Source organism: Schistocerca nitens, chromosome 5 (genome assembly GCF_023898315.1).
Source record: "Schistocerca nitens isolate TAMUIC-IGC-003100 chromosome 5, iqSchNite1.1, whole genome shotgun sequence".
NCBI lineage: Eukaryota > Metazoa > Arthropoda > Insecta > Orthoptera > Acrididae > Schistocerca > Schistocerca nitens.
The window spans coordinates 397,785,584-397,807,736 of record NC_064618.1 but is presented as its reverse complement, the minus strand read 5'-3'; the positions used below and the strand labels follow the sequence as shown (position 1 = coordinate 397,807,736).

The following is a 22,153-nucleotide window of genomic DNA, read 5'->3' as shown; positions in this document are numbered from 1 at the left end:
TAACCCTGCATCTGTGCTGATGCATTTCCTAGCACTCATGTCATGTTTCTGTGTGATTTGATATATGCTTGTCCCATTATGTAGCAAATTGCAATCGTTCGCTCAACTGTTGCCCTTTGATGGTAAACAGTGCCATTTCACTAATGCCTTGCTCACTCAATGTCTTATGATGCTCTCGAGAAGGAACACGTCTAATTCAGAACTTTTCTACAATTCCTCTATGTAAAAGCTCCCTTGCAAATTCTTCAGCACAGCTGTCTTTTAACACGACAGTTCATGGGTATGTGCACTGCCGTTTGGAGACTGCGTATATCTCCATTGACCAGTTTGGCAGGTAATACTTCTCAAATGCAGCTTTGTATTTCGAAATGCACACCAGTTATAGTCGTCAATAATTTGTGGTAGAATGTTTAGCCATTTGTATGACCCTTGAAGATTAAAGTGCATCCACATCTGGTTTCTCATTGTCTTGTTCAACATATTAGCTTTCAAATGGGAGAATGTTGACTAGTGGTTTATTACATATTATAAATTACCGATTTAAAATGCTATTGTAAAATTCGATCTATGGTCGGTTTGGTGGTTGTCAGGTCACAGATTATTTGCAGTCTGCAGCAATTGTTCAAACAGCTGTGTAACATTCTTCTTTGTCTTTACCTTAACCGGCAGAGCCCACAAGCATTTTGGATGTGTGTCTACTGAATGAACATTAAAATTTACTTGAAACCTTTATTTGATAATGAGTATTCTCACATATCTATGAGATCAGCCTATCATAAATCACCCAGTCCTTGTACTATTACATGTCTGCACGAGAATGTCTTGGGCACTAGCCTGTGGAGCTCAGTAACAACTGTCTCAGTGAGTCCTAAATGCTACATCTTTCTTGAAGCTCTGAAATGACGATGTGATTTCCTTCATCTGAACTGTATTCCCTGCAGCAGAACAACACCAGGTGTTCTTTCAAATTCCTCATTCCCAAATTGCATTGCTTTCTTGGTTAAATGTGTAGGGTGATTACCAAACATATAAGATTTCCTTTTGATGTCCCTGCACGTTCTGTCTTAGGCAAAATCACTGTGAAGGATGGTGAAATTGTAATAGCACATCCTCCCACTTCTTCTTCTTTCCTACCTCCATCCATAGTGTTACTGGTTTAAACATTTCTGGGAGAGACTGATCTTGTTACAACTGTCCTAATTTTAACAACTGCAATTTCTGTTGAACAGCATTATGTTCTTCAATAACTTAACACTGTGTCTCCGACAAGCTGTTATATGATATACAACGTACGTGTTCTCTGAGGCTACCGGGGGCGATGCTTTGCAACTTCCTTAGATATTGGCTGGATAAAACTAAGATCATCCATTGTTTCCATGGAACAACGTTGAAATCTCCATTGACACATAGCAAAGACGACGTCATTCACCTCAGATAACATTACTTTGATGTCATTAAATGGAGGATTTTCAAATGCTACCACTGGGTAGAATTCCTGGATTGATATTACACTGACACTGATATGCTAACTGCCACTGGTGTTTAAACTGTAGGCTTCATTGAACAGCATTATTTGCAAGGTGGTTGTTGCTGCAGCCTCGCCTGCGAGGAAAACAATTATTAGTTAAGCATATTTGTTTTCGCGCCTACATAACCTATTCATCACAATCGGTGCTAATACTTAAATTGTCTCGTGGCAGGGAGCCTTGATGTATGTCTCTACATCTTTACCCTTTGATGGTCCTCTCAGAAGTGGGTGAACTACATATTGATTGCTGTGTGTATATACTATTCGCTAATTAAAAAAATCGAATACTCTACCTATACTATCGGCTCATCATTATCAAAACGCATATGGTTATAATTACCTTTGATGTTAAATGCAGAGCGATCGTGCTCATTGTCAAATTATTTATCTCTGACTACAATTCTTGATGTTATGGAGCTAATTATTCATGGCTATGCACGAGTAGCTAAAACGTTTTTTAAAGACACTGAAGTGTCCTCAACAGTGTGTGTATACTGTGAAGTGGCTTCCCGAGGACACAGCGGCGCCTGTTACCTGGAAGTGATGATGACATGTGCTGAGTGCTGATTATTGCAACATGTGGTGACAAGCATCTTAGAGTGAAAGGTACCACATTCACACAGCATGCAGTGCATGCCATATGCTCAGCGCCATATCGGCATGACATCTAAAGTTGTTATTATTATCACATCACAAGCATTGCACTGTGCAATGACAGTTGGCCATATCTATTAGTTAGCACATCCTATGTCAATGTGTTTATCAACAAGGCTGTCAGATATTTAGAGACAGTTCAAATGTTGGCATTTGATAAACTGCAAGTGTGTGTGTGCTGTTATTGATTGATTGGGTTGAAAATGAAAAATAAATAATTAAATAAAAACATTTTTGTAGGACATATCTATTTCCATAGCGACAATTTGACAGCATTCCTCCTGATTGCCATAAACACCTGTGGACTGTTGCTACTGCTGTCGTGTGTGGATTACCTCCATTTCCTGTTCCAGTTGCAGCCATACGGGTACTGTAATAATAACACAAAAACCAAAAGTGTAATGTCATATACACCTCATAATAATTATTACAGATGGATGAATATTTATTGTAATCGCACTGACAGTTTTTCTAGGTTATGTATTTCTGTTATATTGTCATTACAACTTCTGGCATGGATAAAGAGTGGACAAACATTTTAAAAAGGGTGTACAGTTCCAGCATACGAAGAATCTTATGCTGGAGGACACACTGAGGAAATCAATCGATTTCCCATTCTGTTGAATTGCCATTATTTGTCGAACAATATACCTTTTGTCTACAGACATACACTTCCCCATTATCATACAATTCAAATCTTGATGCAGAAAGCTGTGAGTACATTTATCTGATAGATATTTACAACAAATAGACTTGTTAAAGCCTTCCTTGACCAAAACAAGCGTCTCATCAATTGAACAAATGAGATCTAAACTTTCATACAGACAGTGAAGAAATGACAGTGACAGTGACAGTGACAGAAATGACACGTGTTAAGAAATTCTTGTGATGGCCCAATCATAGGCTTTTCCAGCTCACAGCTTTTCTACAGTAGAGCAGGAGCAAAACAGCACTGCATGCACATTAATTATGCATTGAATGGGGTAGTAGGGGGATGAGGTAGTAGATCGTGGAGGTGCTGGGGGTTGTGGATTGGGGTGGTTGTCTTCGCAGGGCAGTAACACAATGATGCCAGAATTCCAGAAGTGATTATGTCACCGCCTTGGGGATGTGATGATGCCAGAATTCCTGGCGCAGTGCTGAAACACAGTCTTGGTGAATGTGTATGGATACACTGATGTCATAATTCCAGGAATATTGATTCCACTACAGTGCTGACCTCAACATTTGTGACCACAGTCCCCAGTGATCCTCTACCATCTAGATTATACCTTTCAGATCGAAGTTTGGATTCAGTGTTGTAGGGACCTGCGTGGAGACCCTTACTGCTGGGATAGTGAAGTTTGGAGTGCAGTGGAGCGGGTCGGTCAGGGTGCTGGACATTAATGGTACAACATTAACAGAACACGAATTTATTGCTTTGGCATTTACAATCGTGCATTCCTCTGTGGCGGCGTCCAAGCTAACAGCAGTGCATTCGATGGCCCTGGAACGTGCTTACATTGTCTTATCAACCTTTGATGGACGACACCCCAGCAGCATCCATTCACATGAACTTGGTGTTAGGCAGGGGCAGGTCTCACTGGCTGCCAGTGTAGACTGTAGAGTAGGTGTTGCTGCCCAGGACAGCGACCGTATATTGACAGAGCTCTCTCATGGACACTGAAGCTGTGTCCGTGGGTAACCTCTCAGCAATTCTGCACAGTGTCACCCTTCCACCAAGGAGGGCCAGGGAAGTAAGTGACTGCTTACATATACTAGTCTGGGACAGCAGCGTTTAGCATGACTCCAAATTTCTGGGACAAATGTATGAGGCATCAAAGACTATCAGTTTGGCTCAGCAAGCCAGAGGTAAAAATATCCAAGTCTTCTTATTAGAGGTTGCAACGTCAGCATCTCACAGTGACAAACTACGGGAGATTATACAAGTAGCAGTGTCGAAGTTGGAAGTCATCTTTGTGAATGGTGGCTGCACATCACAGGCTTAGCCTCATAGTTGGAGTATTGAAACGCTGTTTCTCGGAAGGCTCGGGAGTCTGGTATTTGTTACAGCTCGTCTGAAAAAATGGCGTTATGCTTGGTTGGCGATGACCAAATATGGTCTGTTTCGCAAGAATGGCTTTCAGGGATTCAGCCATATCAGCAGGCTGATAGGTGTTCTTGTGAAACTTTTGCTGTCTCATGAAATCAAGCTGTGCAGTTAGAATGACGTTATATCTTCTCCTCATTGAGGTCATGTCGTTGAGCCAACGATTCAGGCTTCTTGCCCACATCAGGTGACACAGTATCTTCCACGTTGTTACTCTGTTCTCAATGTCAGGTCTCTGGCTGTTTGTCGTTCTGATTGCGACATGGGCGTTGGACTGGCTTGCCCTGATTTGGTGCTGACTGGAGGGGACTTTGAAAAATTTTACTTGTCCTTAATATAAACATTCCTGCTGTGTAACGCTTCCCTCTCCTTTTAAAAATTCATTCCAATTTTTTTGTAATTTGCTCTGAAGCAATCTCATGACAGTCATGTTGCATAGATAATTACACACTGTACAATTTTATGTTATTTAAATGTTTGAAAAATTTATTGAAAACGTTTTTTCTTCTCTTCTCAATCTTATATTGTATCTCTTGAGTTCTATTTTCTAACACAAATTTATATTTTTGCGTTATGTTACACTACTTTACTATGTTACTAAATTTGGGCAGGTGTTTGGTCGATTGATGATTCCGGCGGAGTATTAATTTTATGTCCCAAACAAAAACAGAACTGAAACTTCCTGGCAGATTAAAACTGTGTGCTGGACCGAGACTTGAACTCGGGACCTTTACCTTTTGCGGGCAAGTGCTCTACCAAATGAGCTACCCAAGCACGACTCACTACCCGTACTCACAGCTTTACTTCTGCCAGTACCTCGTCTCCTACCTTCCAAACTTTACAGAAGCTCTCCTGGCAAAGGTCCCGAGTTCGAGTCTCGGTCCGGGACACAGTTTTAATCTGCCAGGAAGTTTCATATCAGCGCACACTCCGCTGCAGAGTGAAAATCTCATTCTGAAAAGCAGAACTGTTAGTAGAGTCGTGATAGTACTGTTGGTGAAAATGCTTATCGTTATGATGTACTGTTCTTTATTCGTATAGTTCTGAATATGTTGGAACATTTGTTCGGCCAATATTCATCCTGTTTGTGATGCTATCAGCTCATCTAGTGAGTGCAATAGATCGGAATTTAAGGTGTTGAGGAATGGGCGAGTAACCCTTTTCGCGGTTTTTCCAACCAATACAGAGTATGTTATGAGAACTGGATCGTGGTTTAGCCCATGGTAGTAGCTGGAAGACGAAATTTTCTCTTGCTACATCACATTTTGTGCTACTTATTATTACCCCACTGTTTAGTAGTCTACTTTGGTCATGACAATGAGCTTTTCATTTTGGTAACAGTTTATGATGACAATTTCTAGTGAGAAAACTGACTATATCCAGTATGATAACACTTTCTGGAAATGTGGTTGTGGGGAAGCGCTTCTCTTTGACACTTTGATACCGCAGTTTTCCTTAATAATAGTTCTACCTCAGATGCCTGTGCAATAGTCTGTATATCTCTGGCTGTACAAATTGTCATGCTTTCCCCTGTACATCCTTGTAACTGTGTTAATGATGGAGGTTCTAAACTTCCCTTTGTTCTGAGATTAATAATAGTTCTTGAGTTCGTTCTAGTGTACTATCTAGGTTTCATATGTCTCCAATGTCTGTTATGCCAAATACGGTTTTCAGTATCTTCCCTCATGCATACAACCATTTTCTTTTCCTTCCTGATGAACGTGTGTTACTATATCCGTCAACTGGTCTGGATGTGTCCTCTCTCTCTCTCTCTCTCTCTGTCTCTCTCTCTCTCTCGTATGAGAGCCTTACCTCGTGATACTCGTTTTCCATTTCCTTCAAGCATTCTCTTCCTGCACTTCCTCATGTAATATCCTGAACACCTCCTGTAGCCTGCACATATCATTTCGGATTGCCCACATTTCAAACTTTTATTTTAATCTTCACCGATGACTATTTAATCCAGGCAGTTGTCTGGACGACAATATTCCAGAATTGGGCAGCTGCTTCCAAACTGTACTGGGTACTCTTCCCTTGACTAAGTGACAATAATCTCCCTATATGTCCATGGTGGTATGACATCTAAGTAAAGAATGCTTCATCAATTCCTTCCCTCTTGAGAAAACGTGTTTACACGTAAATGAAAAGAAAATAAACTGTACCCCACTCAATAGAGTTCCTGAACTCTGTCATGATACGTCAGTAAATGCATAGCAACAATTAAACATAACGAATGTACAGTAAACTCTAAACCAATACAAAAAGATCTGACCAAAATCTTTTATTTTGCGATTTGCATGCATAAGGCATACTGTACATATCTTGATAGTCATTAGACGCCTGTGTCCTAACGTTTTCGGGTGCTTTTTTCCAGACTTTTAACCGATGGGACTTGTTGTAAAGCATCAGGAGGTCCATTGAATGGTTTAACCATATTAACGTGAACTACAGAGCTTATGGTTGGCAATTACAAATTAACATTTGCAATGAGGTCATTTCAATGACTTGTTACAGGCTGTGGTACTCAGTTAAAATTTTTTTGGTTTTGTCTTTTGGTGTATATGAGTTGGTTAATAATACTCACTGACCAACTCTGTGTTACGGTAGTTTTCCTTTACGTTCCTCTGTCTGTTTCAGATGTTCTAAAGCTTTTCTATTGGCCTGTTTTACTCTTTGCCACACTTCCCATAGACGTTTTGTGAATTCATTTACTGACTCAATGTCAGCTTCAAGCTTGCATTTTATCGTTTCAAAAGGAGATGGTGTTTTCCTGCCCTATACCAACTTGTATTGTGCAAGACTGGAACTCGAGTGAACTTTAGAATTGTTAGCCGAATTTATGAATTTATATTTGTCCCAATTATCATATTGGCTGTTAGCGTAGTGACTTAACATTTTGGAAATCGTCCTGTGAACCCTTTCTGTTCGTCCATTTCATTATGGATAGAAGAGATTTGTTCTTGCAAATGTAAAGCATTAGATGTCATACAAAATTTATGCCCTTCGTCTGTTATTATAGTCTCCAGTACTCCAAACTTGAGGATCCAGTTATTTACTATTGCTGTCGCTACTGTGTTAGCTTGTTTGTCTGGATTAGTCTGGGTTTCTTTGTACCAGGAAAAGTGATCATATTGTTAACATGTAGTTATTCCCTTCATGAGTTATATGAAATAGTACTAAGAAATCCTATCCAATCATTTCAATTGGTTTTTAGCTTTTGGCAATTTTTGAAGTGAAACTTTTGGGTGGCTAAGATCAGTCCGTTGTGCACAAGGTATACATTTTATGTGTCTTCCATATCATGTTTCCTAATTTTCCACGGTTTTTTCAGCAACTCTCCTAGCCACAATTCTGCAACTGCCATGGCTTGCTAACATGTGCTCCTGCATTGATCGCAAAACTTTGTCTCTGGACACTGCTGCAACTGCAATGTATGGTACACACTTTGTTGATCTGCATAGGAAGCCATCATGCATCAAAAACTGTTGCTGCTGTCTGAATATCCTGTATGTTACATCTCTTGCTTCTGCCACTCAGCTACATTTTGACTTACTGTTTGCAGTACTCCAATTTGTCTTCTCATTGCGTCCATATTTGTACTCTCATATCCTGGTTTATGAACTACTTCGTAGTAACATTCACTCAATTTGAGTGCCTATCACGCTAATCTGTCAGAACGACGCTTTAATCCTAATAACAATTTTAATGATGTGTATTATGTTACCACTTTGAACTTTTGGCCATATGCATAACAGGAATGTGTATAATTCCATAAATCACAGATAGCATCTCCTTTCCTGTTGCGTAAAAATTCTGTCGACACCCGGGTTTAGGAAAAAAAAGTGGTTGTGATATTTAGAAAGGGGTAACTTCTTTGGTTCATAATCAAAACGTCTTTGGCCCTAGGTTCGAATCCCGCCGCTGCTTAAATTTTGTTTAATAATCAGCATTGGCGGCCGAAGACTTCCGGCAGAAGAAGTCACCCTCATTCTGCCAACGGCCTTGTCAAAGAGGGCGGACGTGCGGGCAGAGGTTCAGGGCACTCTCTTGTCTTACTTGTAGCAAACTGCCCCTAAAGACGGAAGAATCAGCAATGTTCAACGGCATGAGGATGCAGAAGGCAATGGTAACCACTGAAGTAAAGGCAAGTAACGTGTGTCCACAGGACATGTGGCTTGTAATTGAAGAAGTGTCATGATGATCCCTCCATTGGCAAAAGATTCCGGAATAGTCCCCCATTCGGATCTCCGGGAGGGGACTGCCAAGGGAGAGGTTACCATGAGAAAAAGATTGAAAGATCAACGAAAGGATAACGTTCTACGAACCGGGACGAGGAATGTCAGAAGCTTGAACATGGTAGGGAAACTACAAAATCTGAAAAGGGAAATGTAGCGGTCAGTGAAATGAAGTGGAAAGAAGACAAAAGACTTCTGGTCAGATGAGTATAGGGTAATATCAACAGCAGCAGAAAATGTTATTACTGGAGTAGGATTTGTTATGAATAGGAAGGTAAGCACACAGAATGTTACTGTGAACAGTTCAGTGATAGGGTTGTTCTTATCAGAATCGACAGCAAACCAACACCGACAACAATAGTTCAGGTATACATGCCGACGTCGCAAGCTGAAGATGAAGAGATAGAGAAATTGTATGAGGATATTGAAAGGGTAATACAGTATGTAAAGCGGCATGAAAATCTAATAGTCATGGGGGACTGGAATGCAGTTGTAGGGGAAGGAGTAGAAGAAAAGGTTACATGAGAACATGGGCTTGGGACAAGAAATGAGAGAGAAGAAAGACTAATTGAGTTCTGTAACAAGTTTCACTAGTAACAGCGAATACTCAGTTCAAGAATCACAAGAGGAGAAGGTAACTTGGAAAAGGTCGGGTGATACGGGAATATTTCATTTTACATCATGGTCAGACAGAGATTCCGAAATCAGCTACTGGATTGTAAGGTGTGCCCAGGGGCAGATGTAGACTCAGATCACAATATAGTAGTGATGAAGTGCAGGCTGAAGTTTAAGACATTAGTCAGGAAGAATCAATACGAAAAGAAGTGGGATACAGAAGTACTAAGGAATGGCGAGATACGGTTGAAGTTCTCTAAGGCTATAGGTACAGCAATAAGGAATAGCTCAGTAGGCAGTACAGTTAAAGAGCAATGGGCATCTCTAAAAAGGGCTATCACGGAAGTTGAGAAGGAAAACATAGGTACAAAGAAGGAAACTGCGAAGAAACCATGGATAACACAAGAAATACTTCAACTGATCGATGAAAGGATGTAGTACCAAAATGTTCCGGGAAACTCAGGAATACACAAATACAAGTCGCTCAGGAATGAAATAAATAGGAATTGTGGGGAAGCTAAGACGAAATTGCTGCAGGAGAAAAGGTGAAAACATCGAAAAAGAAATGATTGTCGGAAGGACAGACTCAGCATACAGGAAAGTCAAAACAACCTTCGGTGACATTAAAAGGAAGGGTGATAGCATTAAGAGTGCAACGGGAATTCCACTGTTAAATGCAGAGGAGAGTGGGTAGGTGGAAAGAATGCATGGAAAGTCTCTTTTAGGGGGAGGATTTTTCTGATATGATAGAAGAAGAAACAGGAGTCGATGTATAAGAGATAGGGGATCCAGTTTTATAATCAGAATTTAAAAGAGCATTGGAGGATTTAAGATCAATTAAGGCAGAATAGATAGATAAGATTCCATCAGAATTTCTAAAATCATTGGGGGAAGTGGCAACGAAACGACTATTCACGTTGGTACGTAGAATGTATGAGTCTGGCGACATACCATCTGACTTTCGGAAAAGCATCATCCACACAATTCCGAAGACGGCAAGAGCTGACAAGTGCGAGAATTATCGCACAATCAGCTTAACAGCTCATGCATCCAAGTTGCTTACGAGAATAATATACAGAAGACTGGAAAAGAAAATTCAGGATGCCCTAGATGACGATCAGTTTGGCTTTAGGAAAGGGAAAGGCACGAGTGAGGCAACTCTGACGTTACGGTTAATAATGGAAGAAAAATTAAAACATGTTCATAGGATTTGTCGACCTGAAAAAGCGTTCGATAGTGTAAAATGGTGCAAGATGTTCGAAATTCTGAAAAAAGTAGGGGTCAGCTATAGGGAGAGACGGGTCATATACAATATGTACAACAACTAAGAGGGAATAATAAGAGTGGACGACCAAGAGCAAAGTGCTCGTATAAAAAAGAGTGTAAGACAAGGTTGTAGTCTTTCGCCCTACTGTTCAATCTGTATGTCGAGGAAGCAATGATGGAAAAGATAAGAAAGTTTCAGGAGTGCAATTTAAATTCAAGGTGAAAGGATATCAATGATACAATTCGATGATGACATTGCTATCTTGAATGGAAGTTAAGAAGAATTACATGATCTGCTCAACGGAATGAACAGTCTAATGAGTACAGAGTATGGACTGAGAGTACATCGAAGGAAGACGAAGGTAATGAGAAGTAGTAGAAATGAGAACAGCGACAAACTTCACATGAGAGTCGATGGTCAAGAAGTAAATGAAGTTAAGGAATTCTGCTACCTAGGCAGTAAAATAACCAATGATTAATGGTGCAAGGAGGACATGAAAAGCGGACCAGCAATGTCAAAAAGGGCATTCCTGGCCAAGAGAAGTCTACAAATATAATATGTCGGCCTTAATATCTGAGAATGTACGTCTGGAGTATAGTACTGTATGGTAGTGAAACATGGACCATGGGAAAACCGAAACATAAGAGAATGGAAGCATGTGAGATATGGCGCTACAGAGTGATGTTAAACATTAGGTTGACTAATAAGGTAAGGAATGAGGACGTTCTGTGCAGAATCGGAGAGGAAAGGAACATGTGGAAAGCACTGATAAGGAGAAGGGATAGGATGATAGGACATCTGTTAAGACATGAGGGAATGACTTCCATGGTACTTGAGGCAGCTATAGAGGGAAAAAAACTGTAGAGGAAGACAGAGATTGGTATAATCCAGCAATTAATTGAGGAAGTAGGTTGCAACTGCTACTCTGAGATGAAGAGTTTAGCACAGGAGAGGAATTCGTGGCGGGCAGATGACCAAAGAAAAAAAATTCCGTTCTGCCTTGCTGAGTTGGCTAGTTGCACAAGCCATAAGACATTGTTTGCGATCTAAATTCTGACTGAGAACACTCCTGAGTTTACTACTATCAGTATCACAAGAAAAGATGAATTATTTTTCGAAGTCTGTGAATGTCAGTACTGAATTGATGTCACTCTTTTGTTCAGCATCTAAAATGCTGTTTGGCAATCTGTTGTCTATTCGAATTTCACACCCGTTCAATGATACAGCAAATTTTGCAAAATCTTTATTGAATTTCCTATAATGTCTTTGTAGACCTAAGAAATACTGAAGTTCTTTGATTGGTTGCGGTCTTGTGAATTCACAAAAAAAATGTTCAAATGTGTGTGAAATCTTATGGGACTAAACTGCTAAGGTCATCAGTCCCTAAGCTTACACACTACTTAACCTAAATTATACTAAGGACAAGCACACCCATGCCCGAGGGAGGACTCGAACCTCCGCCGGGACCAGCCGCCGGGACCAGCCGCACAGTCCATGACTGCAGCGGCTCAGACCGCTCGGCTAATCCCTCGCGGCGTGAATTCACAGACTGCCAAAGTTAATCAGGTATTACTTTTAAGCCATCTGCACTAATTGCATGGCCAAGGTATTTAACTGCTGTTTATGCAAAATCGCATTAAACCGCACTGAGTATCAGATGTGCTGTCTGTAGTGTGTTAAACACTTATTCCAAACGCTCGACATGTTCTTCTATATCTCTCAAAAATATAATGATGTCATCCAAGTACACCATACTTACTTTCGTGCTTTATCCAATAGTCTTTGAAATGTTGCTGGCGCATTTTTAAAAACACATGACATTCTGCAATAATGGTAATGGTCTGATAGTGTTGTGAAGTCAGTTTGTGGCCTGTCGTCTGGAACTACTTGTAGTTGATGATATCCGCATTTTAGATCCGTTGTTGAAAGGTATAAACATTGACCCAGATTGTCCACCATCTCTGTAACTCTGGGAAAAGGATACATATCAGTGACAAATTTAGTGTTCAAGTATCAGTAATCTCTCAAGAGAATCTGTAGTCCTTAGCACCATCCAGAAATCTCTGTGAGAAAATGACGACATTTGCACTCCAAGGAATAACGCTACGTTCTGTTGTTCCTTGTGCTAATTGCTGGTCAATGGATTCTTCCATCTGTAGTTGTCGACACTTGAGTACCTGATATGGTTTCCTAAAGACTGGAGCACTGTTACCTATGGGTATATGATGTTGTGTAACAGGCGTCGCTGGTAAAGGACCATTTATGTACAAATCTAAAAACCATAGTACCAAAACTGAGTTGTTCCTAATGGCTTCAGGTCATTGTCATCTGCTCCACATAAACTGTATCATGGAGACAAGTGTCTTCTTGCCTAAGTGATCCAGACTAATGACTGAAGGGTGCGCATCTGTGTCTACCACAACCTTATGTCTCTTGCCCTGTACTAAGCCTAACAAACAGCATTTTATCTCTGCATATGTGTGTGCAGTGCTAAATTCTAGTGGTAAATCCTTCTGAAGGGCGATGCATTCCTGTTTGTGTTTAACAGATGAATTTTCTGGTGATGTTTCCCTCGTTTCTTATTCCTACACCAACTCGACCGCACTCTTAACAATATCGTTGGCGATATCGCTTCTGCAAATGACCCTTACATACACATCTGTAGCGTATTACTTCAGAAATGAAGGCTCAATGGTCATTACCTCCTTTCATAGCAATATCGATTTCTTCCAGCTAATAACTTTGGTCAGGTCAGACAGATTCTCCATCCTGAGTCTGTGGTGTCAGGATGGAGAATCTGAGCCCTATTTTCAGCTTCACACAAGGTAACTGCATCAGTTTGTACTCATTGTGTCAGCTCATATATCTGTGCATTAGTCACCCACATCCTACCCGAAAAAAATTTTATTTTCTAATTAGGCTTCTGCAATAAACAACTCAATTTCTCTCTAAAAAATCTCACACTGTATTCTTTTGGGTAGCGATGACTCAAAACATAATCAGCTCCTGGAACTTTCCTGCCTTGCTAAGCCCATCATAACACATTATATGTGTTTCAGCTTCACCCATTGACTGCAAAGTACCCATACGCAGTGGGCCGTACGTGGCTCGTGTTCCCGCCTTCATCGATTTTACACCCTGTTTTTGACGTACTTCCACCTCACTACGTTAATTTAAATTACTACTGTCACTGAGTTGCTGCTTTGCCTGACCGTGAGCGGCGTTAGCAGCGCTTATCGATATATCCCCTCTCGTATATCTTTGCTGAACTGCTATTACTTTCCGGTCGATGTCTGTCGTAAGCCAGTTTGGGTCGCGAGTTCGGGCTGCCAGTCAGCTGGAACGTGTCTGGAGCGCAGACCGGACCTGCTAGCCAGGGAGTTGTAATGCGGCACTAGTGTAGTCGGGTGGGAGCAGCAGTGAAGTCTGCGTCGACATGGCTCGCCCGACCATTGCCACAACACATCACTTGAGCCGGGCCACGGTCTTGGTGGATCGTCGGTCGGTCGTCCTACAGGACGACGCGTTTTGGCTCGCCAATCGTTCATGAATGGGCTGTGTGTGTGTGTGTGTGTGTGTGTGTGTGTGTGTGTGTGTGCGCGCGCGCCCATCGACTCCCGCAATTTGTCTTCGTGAATGCTTAGTTACTGTTTGGTATCGTTCAGGTCTTCGTGCAAGTGTTTGTCAGGTTGTGTGTGTAGTTGGCGAATTTCCACTGAAGACTATTTTAGATGTTGCCGGCATCGTGAGAGGAGTCAGTCGGTTGCTTCGGACCAGGGAAATTATCTCCGCGCGGTGCAGTCGGCTGGGTGCGCTGGTGGCCCCTGCGCAGTGTCGGAGCGTGTGTGGAGCTGTCCGACCGCTACGAGCTTTGTGGTTCACCGACCCAGGACGTCAAAGTTGAGTAGTGGTTTCAACGACCCAAGCCACGTCCATTCGTGTTGTGGTGGTTCGTTTTGATGGTTCGCTGTTGGGGAGGTTTTCCTGTGCGCAACACCGAGTGTTTCTATTGCTGAAATTTAGCCACCATGCGGTGCAATTAACTATATAGGTTGACTACAATTAGAGTGCACCAGCGAAATTTTCTGCCCTGTGTCCGTTAGCTTTCTGGTTACTTGTCCTGGCCACTGACGTAAATTCAGGCAGTGTTATTTTTTGGTGAAGTTAACTATATTACCGTATTTCAAATTCAAGTGTACCAGGTGAATTTTCTGCCTTGTGGCTGTTAGTGTTAACGGTTACCTGCCCTGGCCACTAACGTAATTTCAGGCAGCGTCCTTTCCTCACCTGTTGTCGCTGTCCAACATGGTGCGTAATTTTGACAGCTAATACATAGTTCATTGTGGATTTTCACGTTCGTAATAACCTTTTGTGTTTGAGTTCTAATGTACTGATTGACGGCAAGCAAGTCGTTGTATCGGTCGGTCCGTGGCTGTTCCCTGGTTGGGTTCCGACGGATTGAGTGTAGTTGGGCTCACCACCTGTCTCACCTAAGTGAACGAGGGCAGACCGACCTCCCTGGAGGCTTCTGATTGCCGTTGTCTTTATTGTCTTTCCCATCGATGTTTAATCATCTGTTTCCAGCTACTTAAAATTTAATGATTATGGTTATTTTTTTATTTTGGAAAATTAATTGTGGGCTTTCAGCCTTTCAACTTTATTCTTAAAATTATCTTTCAAGCTTAAACATTGCGGCCTTCTGCCTTTAAGAGATTATGGTAATATTTTTTAAAATTTTGAACCTTAATTGTGGCCTTCAACCATTTGTATTGCACTTTGCGTATGTTTGTTCAATCTACCTAGCCTTCAGGCTGTCCACCTAGCTGTTATATATGTTTTTTAAAATTTTATTTGCTATTTTAACTGCATTTTTATCTTGTTGATTTTAAGATATCTTGTTTGGAGACCTTCAGCCGTGAAAGAGTTGCATTTGGTAAAGGTTCGGCTATGTGCCACTTTGGTTGTAAATGAGTTATTAAATTACAGTAAATTACAATTAGAAAGTGAAACTGACCCCAACCTTATTTGGCCCTTTCCACAATCCTAATTACTTGTTCTGCCCAGCGGGTTTAGCGGACGTTTCATGCAGACATGTTTCATTCATTCATTTGCACAATTTCGCAATAGCTAATACGTCTGTAATGAACACAGTGACCTCCTATACTGGTTTTCCAGAAAAAGTCATTATTAAATTTGCTGCTAACGGATCGAGAAAAGGGGAGGGTGTACTTCACACTGCCTTAACTTCTCCTGACTGCTCTACCATAACTTGTGAAGTGTCAGCTTGCTTATGTAGCTCTAAATGAAGACCTGCTCATGGGCTTTTACTCGCTCCTTTAAAGCTGTGAGAGATTCACCCATAGTAGCAGCAAGTGTTTCCACCACTTTTCAGATTATGCTACTGCCGGTACTAAGGAAAGACATGGGAAAACTACACTTATATTACACTGACAGATACAACAAATGAATACTTACCCGTACCATAGCCCAGTGTGACTGAACAGTCCTGCTCCAACTATTGAAACTTGTCTACAAATGTCACATGTAGCTGGTACAGATTTAGTACATGGCTACTCACGTCCTGATAGGTTACAAAATTTGCACCTCACTGGCGTTAAATACATTTGCCTGGTATTTCATCTAAAGAATTACAAATGTGCAGGCTCCTGAGGTTTAGCAAACGACACTAAATGTGGAATTAATGTCCCTACAATTCGACATGGCTCAATGGTTCAAATGGCTCTGAGCACTATGGGACTTAACGTCTGAGGTCATCAGTCCCCTAGAATTTAGAATTACTTAAACCTAGCTAACCAAATGACATCACGCACATGCATGCCCGAGGCAGGATTCGAACTTGCGGCCATAGCAGTCGTGCGGTTCCGGACTGATGCACCTAGAACCGCTCTGCCACTACGGCCGGCGATTCGACATGACCACAAACAATTAGACAGTTAGAAAGGTCAACAGAAATCTGCTTCATTCACTGCACTGTGTTGTACGGGGGTGGAGGTCCAGACGGTGATGAGATGATGGCGTAACGTGCTCCTGCTATGGACGGCGTCAACCGACTTAAACATTTCTAACGCTAATATGTTGGGGCCTGGATTAAGATCTCTGCTGTTGTCGGGATGACGGAGTATAGAGTGCGGCGGAGCAAGATGCTGAACAATAATCATGAAACATTAATGGGAAATTAATTTATTAATTTAAAGTTATAATCGTGTATTCTTCTCTGTGGCGGCGCCCAGGCCAGCGGCAATGGAGCGGGCGGCCTCAGAACGTGTCAACTCTGTCTCAACAATCTTTGGAGGTCATCGTCGAAGTGGCGTCCATTCACGTAAACATGGTGTTGGGCGGGCGGGCAGCGGGTGTCGGTGACGGACTGGGTAGCTCGCACAGCACGCATTGCTGCCGAGGACAGTGACGGCGTATTACCAGAGCACTCTCGAGGACGTCGAAGGGGTGTGTTCGAGTACTTTCTCAGCAGCTCTGATTGCGACATTGGGCGTTACATTGGCGTCTCTTGGCTTGGTGTTGGCAATAATAGAGCTCCGTTGTCGAACAGTATGCCGAAATTTCCTCCGTTAACAACAGAAAATTATTTCAGATGACAAATAATATCTGTTGCGCTAAGCGTGTGTGTCTATACTGAATCATACCTGAAGGGCAGTCGGATCATATTCTTATATTATCCTTTTTGGGCTTTATTTATTTAGTAAAAGGGGCATCTTTATTCAGGCCAAATTTATGTGGAACTTAATGACCACTACTGCAGGATATGGGCGTTTTAATTTTTCAGACACCATACAGTCTGGCCTCATCCTGAAGATTGGTTTAATAACTGCAATGCTTTATTTTACATGGTCCTATGTCTTCGGTGTGTCCTTGCCTCTTCCGGCCATGGAACTGACGCAGCACGTTTAATGGGGATGAAATTTTCATTTTCGTCCTACACGACGTGTTGTCCCACAGTGTTTCCAGGAACCATTTATTGGTAGATCAGACTAATTATCTGTACTTTAACATATATAACACCAGTCGCCAGCCTCGATTTGGCCCATGAAACACGGATAATATTGTCACTGCTTATATTGCATTAATCAGTGTCCTGCAGCAATCCAACTCCACTGTTTAGCAAAACGTACGGACGAGGTAGATAAAGTAACATACCATATCAACTACCCGAGTATGATGTCAGAGATCTCATGGTGGCAGAGATCTCATGGTGGTCATAGCGCCAAATTTGGCTGTTCCCGCAACAAGAGGCAAGTTGCAGGGACGGGAAAGACAGTGTACGTAGATCAGTGAGCAGTTACGGTGGACTGTGGCCGGTCGTTACATCATGGCCTGACGCAACATCTGGATGATTTCACAGGGAGAAAAAACATCTGGAAACTGGAAGAAGGACGAAGTATGCCGAGTGTAGCCCGGAGTTTGGTACTGCTCACAGCATTGTTTCAAATGCATAGGGAGCGTTCCGAAGCACGGACACTCTTGCCTTAAGAAGAGGAATTAGATGGTTCAAATGTCTCTAAGCACTATGGGACTTAACATCTGAGGTCATCAGCCCCTAGACTTAGAACTACGTAAACCTGACTAACCTAAGGACGTCACACACATCCATGCCCGAGGCGGCATTCGAACCTGCGACTGTAGGAGCCGCGTGGTTCCGGACTGAAGCGCCTAGAACTGCTCGGCCACAGCAGGAATTAGTCAGCCGCAATCAACTACAAGAGCAGATGACCGCTGCATTGTGTAATGGGGAAGAGTGAACCCGCCCAAAGAGTGGGTGTAATTACAATGACATTCAACAGGACTGCAAGGCACGCTATGTCGTGCTTTACAGTGCCCGCCGACCAGTACGTTGTTTTCAATTGTGATTCGCACATCAGCGGCAACGTCTGCGATGGTGACACGAGCATTGGAACTAGATCAACGGGAAGTGGGGTCCCGTGTTCTTCTCGGATGAGATCAGGTTCAGTATGATTACGCTAGGTTAGTTTCTCTCTATTTCTTACATGCTCCTTTTGTCTTGTTGTGTAGCTGATGACCCATCTGTCGAAAGAGCTGCCTAACATCATTCCCGTACCCTCTCTTTGCCTCGTGTGTGAGTAGAGATTCTGGACGCACCCTCATATGGTGAGTGGTGGGACCACACAATTTACCCAAGAACATTGTCAAATGTGATAGATCTGGTGGTCCAGGTGTTTTGGTGTGGAGAGGCATAATAATGCATGGGCGCAACCTATAGTACTATATTAAGCAGGTCTTTCTATTTAGAGTCTAAGTTCCATCGAGCTATGTTACTTGGCAGTGGCACATCACGCGAAAGTGATTTTCGTCCTTAAGACTTGAACACCAGCATTCTTTCAGAAGACTCTCAGATTCGGCCACTAGATTGTAAAATAGGCACCACAAACAGTCACTACGCGATCACCAACTGGTCTCCGAAATCTCCATAAACATCACATTCTAAAGTCGAAAATAAGGACAAACATAAAATCCACTTCAGGCTTCCATCGGAACAAACGAAACTTACTGCTTCTTATAACACCTGGAGAAGTCCGTCTCGTTATCAAATATTACTTCCACACAGCTGATTTTACAAGGTACTGATATAAGCCTACCGCTCGCATATTAAGTCACACCGCCAAGCCTTTCAACATCCACGCGGGAAACACACTCACCAATTCTTTCCTTTTCTGTAGCAGAACAACTCCTTGATCGCTGAGTATCTCTCACTCCCATCAAATGAAACTATATGGTTCCAGAGACCTTTTAAAGTCTCAAACATCTGAAATTTATACAAGCAGACTGAAGCGACCACTGAAAATTTGTACCAAGGCCGGGATTCAAACCTGGCCTCCTGCTCACTAGGCAGATGCGCTAACCACTACGCCACACAGGCACAGTGGCTTTGGACAGCTGCACGGATTACCCTAGCGTCAGTCTGCATATATACATCATAGATGTTTGATACTTGAAGAGGTCTCTCGAACCACACAGTTTCATTTCATTAAAGCACCTGTGCATGGGTTTCAGACAGAATCCACCATTTCGTTCGATGCTGAAGTGATATTCCAATACAGCTGGAATGTTGCAGTGTTGTTTGAGTGCTTGTCAGTAGTGAACAAAGCCTGGAAGTGATGTAGTACAGTGACTACAGAGTAAGCTTCATATTAATAAACCATTGCAAGACCTGGAAAAACCGATAAATAGAAAAAATACACTCTAAGGAAAAAATCATGCACCATGAAAGAACATCAGTGGTTGTGAGGTGCATGTACAACAAATAAATAATTACAATTTTAGAAAAAACTGAAAGATTTATTCAAGAGAAAGTACTTCACAAACTGAGTAGGTCGGTAACGCATTGGTCCACATCTGGCCTTTACGCAAGCACATATTCGGCTTGGCGTTGATTGACAGGGTCGTTCGATATCTTCCTGAGGGACATCGATCAAGTATTCAGTCCAACTGGTGCGTTAGCTCCTCAAAATCCCGAGCTGGTTAGAGGGCACTGCCGCCCAAGGTAGGGTTTCGCAAGCATGAAGATAACCAGTAGAAATTCTCGCCGCGTAAGGCGGGCATTATCTTACTGAAAAGTAAGCCCAGAATGGCTTGCCATGAAGAACAACAAAAGGGGGCGTAGAATATAGTCAACGTATCGCTGTGCTGTAAGGGTGCCATTGATGACAGCCAAAGGGGTCCTGCTATGAAATGAAATGGCACCCCAGACAATCACACCTGGTTGTCAGGCCATATACATGTAAAGTAGTCAGGCTGGTATCCCATCCATGTCCGAGGCATCTCCAGATACGTCTCCGCTGCCCATCAGGTCTCAGTTCGAAGCAGGACTCATCCTGAAAACAGTTCTACTCCAATCAGTGAGATTCCAGGCCGAAGACGCGTCTGGAGACGCTCTGGACACTGGTGGATACCAACCCGACTGTCGCCCGCCATATGGTCAGACAGCCAGGAATGATGGCCTAGAGTGCCATTTCTTTTCGTAGATGGACCCTTTTGATTGTTATCTGCTGCATCCTTACAGCACAGCGGTAGGTGATGACATTCTACCCCCCCCCCTTTCATGACAAGCCATCTTCACCTTACATTTCTGCAAGGTAATGCCCACCTGATTATGGTGAGAGTTTCTGCTGCTTGTCTTCGTGCTTGCCAAAATCTACTTTGACCAGCAAGGTCGTCGAGTCTCTCTCCAACTGAGAACATTTGGAGAATTCTGCTTAGGGCCCTCCAAAAAGCTAGGGATCGTGACGATCTAACGCACCAATCTGACATAATTTGGAACGATATCCCTCAGGAAGAAACCCAACAAATCTATCAGTCAATGCCAAGCCCAATAACTGCTTGAATAAGGGCCAGAACTAGACCAATACATTATTTACTTAGTCAATTTGTGAAGCTCTCTCTCTCTTGAACAAATCAGCCAATGTTTCTGCAATTGTAATCATTTGTTTCTCTATACATATACATCACATCTACGAACTTCCTTCATGGTACGTCGTTTTTTATTTGTCTTCAACTGTACTAGTACAGATTGGGATCTAGACCCATTGCAGGCACTTATCCACTGAGCCACAGCATTTGTGTTTTGTTTTTTAAATCGCGACCACTAGGATGACTGCTACGTCGATTCTGTATACCAGTTTGATATTTGGTTGGTACCAGCTTTAGTCTCTGTTCGTATGTTTCTGATAACAGTGAAGCTGGACACCTTATTTATCGCTTTACTTTTAACTACTTGTAGTAATGCTACATTACATGTAAAGCAGTGCAACTCACCCTTTCTCAGACCCAGACTGCGCAGGTACGCGAAGAAGTTCTGGGGCCGTCCTTCAAACTCTGGTCGCGTGAGCACCTCTCGTATGAGGCTTCTGGTGGAGACGATGACGGTTAGGTCACCGCCCAGACGAAGGCCCACCACGGGCGACTTGTACTTCTGGGCGAGATATGTGAACGCCTGGTACTGCGATCCCAGTTTCTTGCTCAGCTGACGGACGCCAGGGTAGTTGCCCACCAGGGGAAACCACGTCGGACCTAAGGAGGCACCCAGTAATACATATATAGAGGCGTCCAATAACAAGTGAATTTCAATGCCTCAGTGAAATGCCTGATTAGTAGGTAGTCGATTAATACTGTCTAGCCAACCTAATGTGATCAAAAGTATCCGGACGCCTAGCTGAAAATGACTTCCAAGTTCTTGGCGCCCTCCATCGGTAATGCTGGAATTTAATATGGTGTTGGCCCATCCTTAGCCTTGATGACAGCTTGCATCCTCGCAGGTATACGTTCAATCAGGTGCTGGAAGGTTTCCTGGGGAATGGCAGCCCATTCTTCACGGAGTGTTGCACTGAGGAGAGCTATCGGTATCGGTCGGTGAGGCCTGGTACAAAGTCGGCGTTCCGAAACATCCTAAAGGTATTCTATAGGATTCAGATCAGGACTCTGTGCAGGCCAGTCCATTACAGAGATGTTATTATCAAATAACCACTCTGCCACAGGCCGTTTATTATAAACAGGTGCTTGATCGTGTTGAAAGATGCAATCACCATCCCCGAATTGCTCTTCAATACTGGGAAGCAATGAGGTGCTTAAAACATCAATGATAGTGCCACGCAAAACAACAAGGTGTGCAAGCCGCCTCCATCAAAAACACGACCACCCCACAACACCTTCGCCTCCGAATTTTGCTGTTGGAACTACACACGCTGGCAGATGACGTTCACCGGACGTTAGCCATA

At 42.6% G+C, this 22,153-nt stretch overlaps 1 protein-coding gene across 1 annotated transcript in view; it reads right to left on the bottom strand.

Moving 5' to 3' along the window:
• LOC126260492 (methyl farnesoate epoxidase-like) overlaps positions 1-22,153 on the bottom strand; it is a 227,389-nt gene that overhangs the window by 140,480 nt on the left and 64,756 nt on the right. Inside the window, exon 2 of the mRNA XM_049957820.1 lies at positions 21,195-21,449. Coding sequence (XP_049813777.1) covers positions 21,195-21,449 — 255 coding nt within the window. The remainder of the gene's footprint in view (positions 1-21,194; positions 21,450-22,153) is intronic.